Source organism: Sinocyclocheilus anshuiensis, unplaced genomic scaffold (assembly GCF_001515605.1).
Source record: "Sinocyclocheilus anshuiensis isolate Anshui unplaced genomic scaffold, SAMN03320099.WGS_v1.1 scaffold2678, whole genome shotgun sequence".
NCBI classification, from domain to species: domain Eukaryota; kingdom Metazoa; phylum Chordata; class Actinopteri; order Cypriniformes; family Cyprinidae; genus Sinocyclocheilus; species Sinocyclocheilus anshuiensis.
Window position 1 is genome coordinate 25,176 of NW_015559983.1, and position 4,998 is coordinate 30,173.

Sequence of the window (4,998 nt, forward strand, 5' to 3'; positions counted from 1 at the left end):
TCACTCACTCACTCACTCACTCACTCACTCACTCACTCACGCACACACACACACACACACACTCTCACACACACTGTGATCTGTCTTTGATGTGGTCTGTTTGTTTTTGCAAAATTTGATTGGTCGTTTTGCATTTGGATGGTCATATGAAAAATTTGTAATGAATCTAAATATAGTTAAGTTCAATTATGATTTTAAAATATAGCATTACATCAGTTTACAGCAGCAGATTCCATCCAAATCCACAGAAATGTGAGGAAATATGACATTTAAATCTTATAATATTACAAACTCTAATGATGAATTTACATATTTGGTCTATATTTCAGGCGAAACCTCTTAATATTTTTTAAATCTCGGCTTGAAACTCATTTCTTTAGGGTAGCTTTTACTTGAATTTTTATATAAATTTTATATTATCCTTATTTCTAAGTGTTTTGAATTAATGTTTCCTTTTTTGCTTATTTTATCATTTTTATATGGTGTATTTTATTGTTTTATTTGTTTATGTAAAGCGCTTTGAGAATTAACATTTAAAGGTGCTATAGAAAATAAAGATTATTATTATTATTATATTGTAAGGAATATGATTGTCAGGTATATTGCAGCCTAGAGATCATTTCCTGATAAAAAAAAATGTAATGATACATTTAATTTAAGTTTGTGTGGTTTAGTTTTATTATTAATTAACATACAGTATTTGGTCTATATTATTGGAAGCAATATGGCACATCTTATATCTTTATAAACAGTCTTTTGCCTTTTCAGTGTTTTTCTTTAACTGGAGTAAGAGATTTTACTGTCACTGTTAGTTCTTCAGTAAAAAGACATTTTAGATTCAGACTGAAGAGAAATTTAAAAAAAATTCATATATATATATATATATATATGAATGTGTATGTGAATATATGGATATATATGAATGTAGTTTCTTTTCACCCTCTTCCAGCACAATATTAGTAAAAATCTTAATTTATTTTTGAAAGCTCATGAGAGACACATCAGGTCACACACACACACACACACACACTCACACACACACACACACACACACACACACACACACAGTAAATAACAAACAAATCCGAGCTCGTGACAGCCACTGTAAATCGATGTGTGTGTGTGTGTGTTCTGTATATGGTTATATAACTCCTGATGGATGCTGCTGCTCCGGATGTGAGCGAAACCACGTCACGTGAGCGCGCGCGCGGAGGACACACCGAATAACCTTGCGCGCTCCCGTGCGATCGATCAGTTTGATCGGAACGATCGGATGCGCGTTCGCGATCCGTTAAACGATCTCAACGAGCGAGACGCGCGCAAACACCGTAACCTCGTTCAGCTCTCTGCACCCGTTCACCTTTAACAGCAGCAGCAGCATCGTCAGATTGTCCTTTAACCATGAGGGCCTGATGCATTCACACACACACACACACACACACACAGAGAGAGAGAGAGAGAGAGAGAGACAGAGAGAGACAGAGAGAGACGCATTGCGCAATGCGTTCCGGTTAAAATGAATGAACGCACCGGAATCACGCGCTGCCGTTAAATCGAGCGCCTTACATAAGGCACACTCACCCCAGCTGCTCGCCGTTCTCCCGAGCAGCTCGTGCGTCCGCGGGTTCCAGAAGAATTCCTTCCATTCCCCGGATTCCTTCTTCTCGTCGTCTTTGGCCATGTCTCCGGTGCGCGCCGCTTTGATAACCGCTGGGAATACGCGCGATGGAACGGCTGGTGCTCACGGACGCGGTTCGGTCGCTTTCTCTCGCTCTTCCCGTTGAGACCCGAGCGGAGTGCCGCAGCGCCGCGCACTAATCCAGACACACTGCGGTAAAAACGCGCTGAGCGCACGCGCACCCGGTAATACCCCCCAGTCTCCTGCGGAACAGAAGCTCCGAAACCCCGCCTCCAGCTGCAGCTCTCCAGCCAATCGCGTCTCTCTCCTCTCTGCTGGCCACGCCCCCCGCTGGTCCAGCGGCTCCGCATCCGCGCGTCTGTCGGTGACTCTCCGGTTCGTTTATTCGCGCCGATCGATCGATCGCTTGTTGTTTCTGCTTCACCGAGTTTCATTGACGTTAAGAGCGACGGAGCATCGCGTACAGTGTTACAGTGACCACCAAAGAGCAAATGCAGAATGTTTCACAAACATGTTACAAAATGACACAGCACTAAATCATTGTTTTGATGTGGCTATTCCATCCACATTTGCATTTAGCCGAAATGTGTGCTATTGTAAGACTGGAAATATATTTTCTTGCCCCAAAATACATTGTTTGGTATATGAAAGCTGAAACTATATATATTTTTTACTTCAAAAATATATTTCAATGACCTTCACCGTTTACAACATATATTTATCATTTATTAATATATATATATATATTCCAAAAAGTAACTAATTAGATTAAACTGCATTTTAAAATAAATCATACTACACTTACGTTTTTATTGATTACATGATTGCATATTATTTACACAACAGCAATAATTTATTCATAATTTATTGATTCTCCCTAATTCCTCTCTTTCATCTTTTGAATGTTCCTTTCTAAAATAATCTACCGCTTATAAACACTCAGAAAGTCTCCAGTTCTGTGGACATTCACACAGAGATCAATCATTAGTCAGGTGCTACACAGCATTTACACAAATCATTTCAGCACTGCATCAACTACTGATGAATACATTCATTTTTATTTGAATTATGACTCAGTCAGATATTTTACCATGTATTACTTTGAACGGTGAATGTCTTTTAAACACATTCAAATGCACAAATTCACCAACTTTTTTTGTGTCATCTAACACTCTTTCATTTAAAATACATTTTTATTTGAAGTACCCCTGAGATTTTAAAATAAATATTTTAATGATGAAGTGTTGTCACGGAACCGGGTGTGTGGAGGCAGGCAGGACGACAAGGATTCCAATAATGACATTTATTGTAGACGCAACAAGGCAGGTTCAGGTAGGTGAGACACACACTCGGGGTAACATTAACAATAACCGACACCAATGCTCAGACAGACAGAACTCATATGGGGTGAATAATTAGAGGCAGACAGGTGAGCACAATGACGGTGATTAACTAATGAATAGACGGGCTAAACCAACACAAAGGGAAGAAACCACAACAAACAGTCCACAGGGGCGTTACAAGTGTCACATTTGCATGTTCTCTGATGCTGCTTTTGGTCACATGACATGCAGGTAAACAAGTAAAATATTTCATTTTTCAGAAGTGTTTTATTTTATTTCCCAGTTTGGGAAACCTTGACGTAATGTTTAATGCACTTTATGTTGTTGATAAAAACAAATGGAATATATTTTTTTACTCTTTGTATTTTTATATCAATATAGTACAAGATCGTCTTATTTAAATCAATGTGATAAACGGGTTAGATCAAAAGTAATCTAAAAGTAATCTGATTACATTACCTACAATGTGTAATGTAATTACTAACTACAATTTTTGTCATGTAATTTGGAATCAGTAACAGATTACAATTTGGAAGTAATCTACCGAGCTCTGATTACTTTACACATGTGTCCCTGCAGCACAAAAGCAGTCTTAAGTCGCTGGGGTATATTTGTAGCAATAGCCAACAATACATTGTATGGGTCAAAATTATACATTTTTCTTTTATGCCAAAAATCATTAGGATATTAAGTAAAGATCATGTTCCATGAAGATATTTTGTAAATGTCCTACCGTAAATATATCAAAACTTAATGTTTGATTAGTAATATGCATTGCTAAGAACTTAATTTGGACAACTTTAAAGATGATTTTCTCAATATTTAGATTTTTTTGCACCCTCAGATTCCAGATTTTCAAATAGTTGTATCTCAGCCAAATATTGTCCTATTAAAAATGGACCCTTATGACTGTTTTTTTGGTCTAGGATCACATATTACAAATATCGTTGGCTCCTTGACAGATTGCTTTTGCTCCTCTTTTGTAAACTACTTTGGATTAAAACATCTGCATAAATACATGCAGCACAGAGGTCATGGGGCTGATTCTCAGGATCTGTAGATTGATGTGTTTTAAGGCAATGCATTAAAGCAGTGGTGACCAACGTTGGTCCTGAAGAGTTTCACTGCAACCCTAATCAAACACTCCTGACATCACAACTGCAAATGTAGTCAAAAACATGTCATTCGTGTCAGTGAATTGGCCACTGACACCAAAATGAAGTTTTTCGTCATCATGTGAGCTGAACTGGTCAAATGTTTCGATGTATTTTCCGTATGGTGGTCAATCTTGGAAATATAATTTTGTTGTCACTGACTGTCCGTTTCGTCTGAGTGCTGTTGTGTCACACTGAGCTTTTTTGGACACAGATTTCAACAGTAGGTAAAAGTTTAGTGGGACAAGTCAATACTGTGGTACACAGATAAAGATCATGCACATCACAGCACGATATACAGTACATTGGAAAACAATACATGTCATAGATAGCTATGCATAGTTATGTATGTGTAACAGTGAAGTTGTGAAAAGAGTGATAGGTTCATCGTGTGTATTTAGTTATTGTGCAAATTGTTGAGAAGTGTACTTGTTTTGCACACATGTGCCTAAACACATGCAGGTTGCTGAAATTCATTAAAAAAAAAAATAATAATAAAATCTGGTCTAAGCAAGAAACAAAGTGTTCGGACATATGAAGGTAAAAGTAAAAAAAAAACAAAGAAAAAGTCCCATTTGAAAATTGAGCTAAAGTGACTTGAGAAAAACTGTAATAAAAAAGTTGATTAGATAGATAGAAAAAAGAAAGAAAGAAAGAACGAAAGAAAGAAAGAAAGAAAGAAAGAAAGAAAGAAAGAACGAAAGATAGATAGAAAGAAAGAAAGAAAGAAAGAAAGAAAGAAAGAAAGAAAGAAAGAAAGAAAGAAAGAAAGAAAGAAAGAAAGAAAGAAAGAAAGAAAGAAAGAAAGAAAGAAAGAAAGAAAGAAAGAAAGAAAGAAAGAAAGAAAGAAAGAAAGAAAGAA

General features: G+C 36.9%; 1 protein-coding gene across 1 annotated transcript in view; it reads right to left on the reverse strand.

The window, feature by feature from the left end:
- The window catches only part of LOC107681648 (sodium/potassium-transporting ATPase subunit beta-2-like), a 9,540-nt gene extending 7,673 nt beyond the window's left edge, over positions 1 to 1,867 (reverse strand). The window contains exon 1 of the mRNA XM_016477963.1: positions 1,582 to 1,867. Within this exon, the coding sequence (XP_016333449.1) occupies positions 1,582 to 1,681 (100 nt within the window). The 5' untranslated portion in view covers positions 1,682 to 1,867. The remainder of the gene's footprint in view (positions 1 to 1,581) is intronic.
- Positions 1,868 to 4,998: the final 3,131 nt, after the last annotated feature.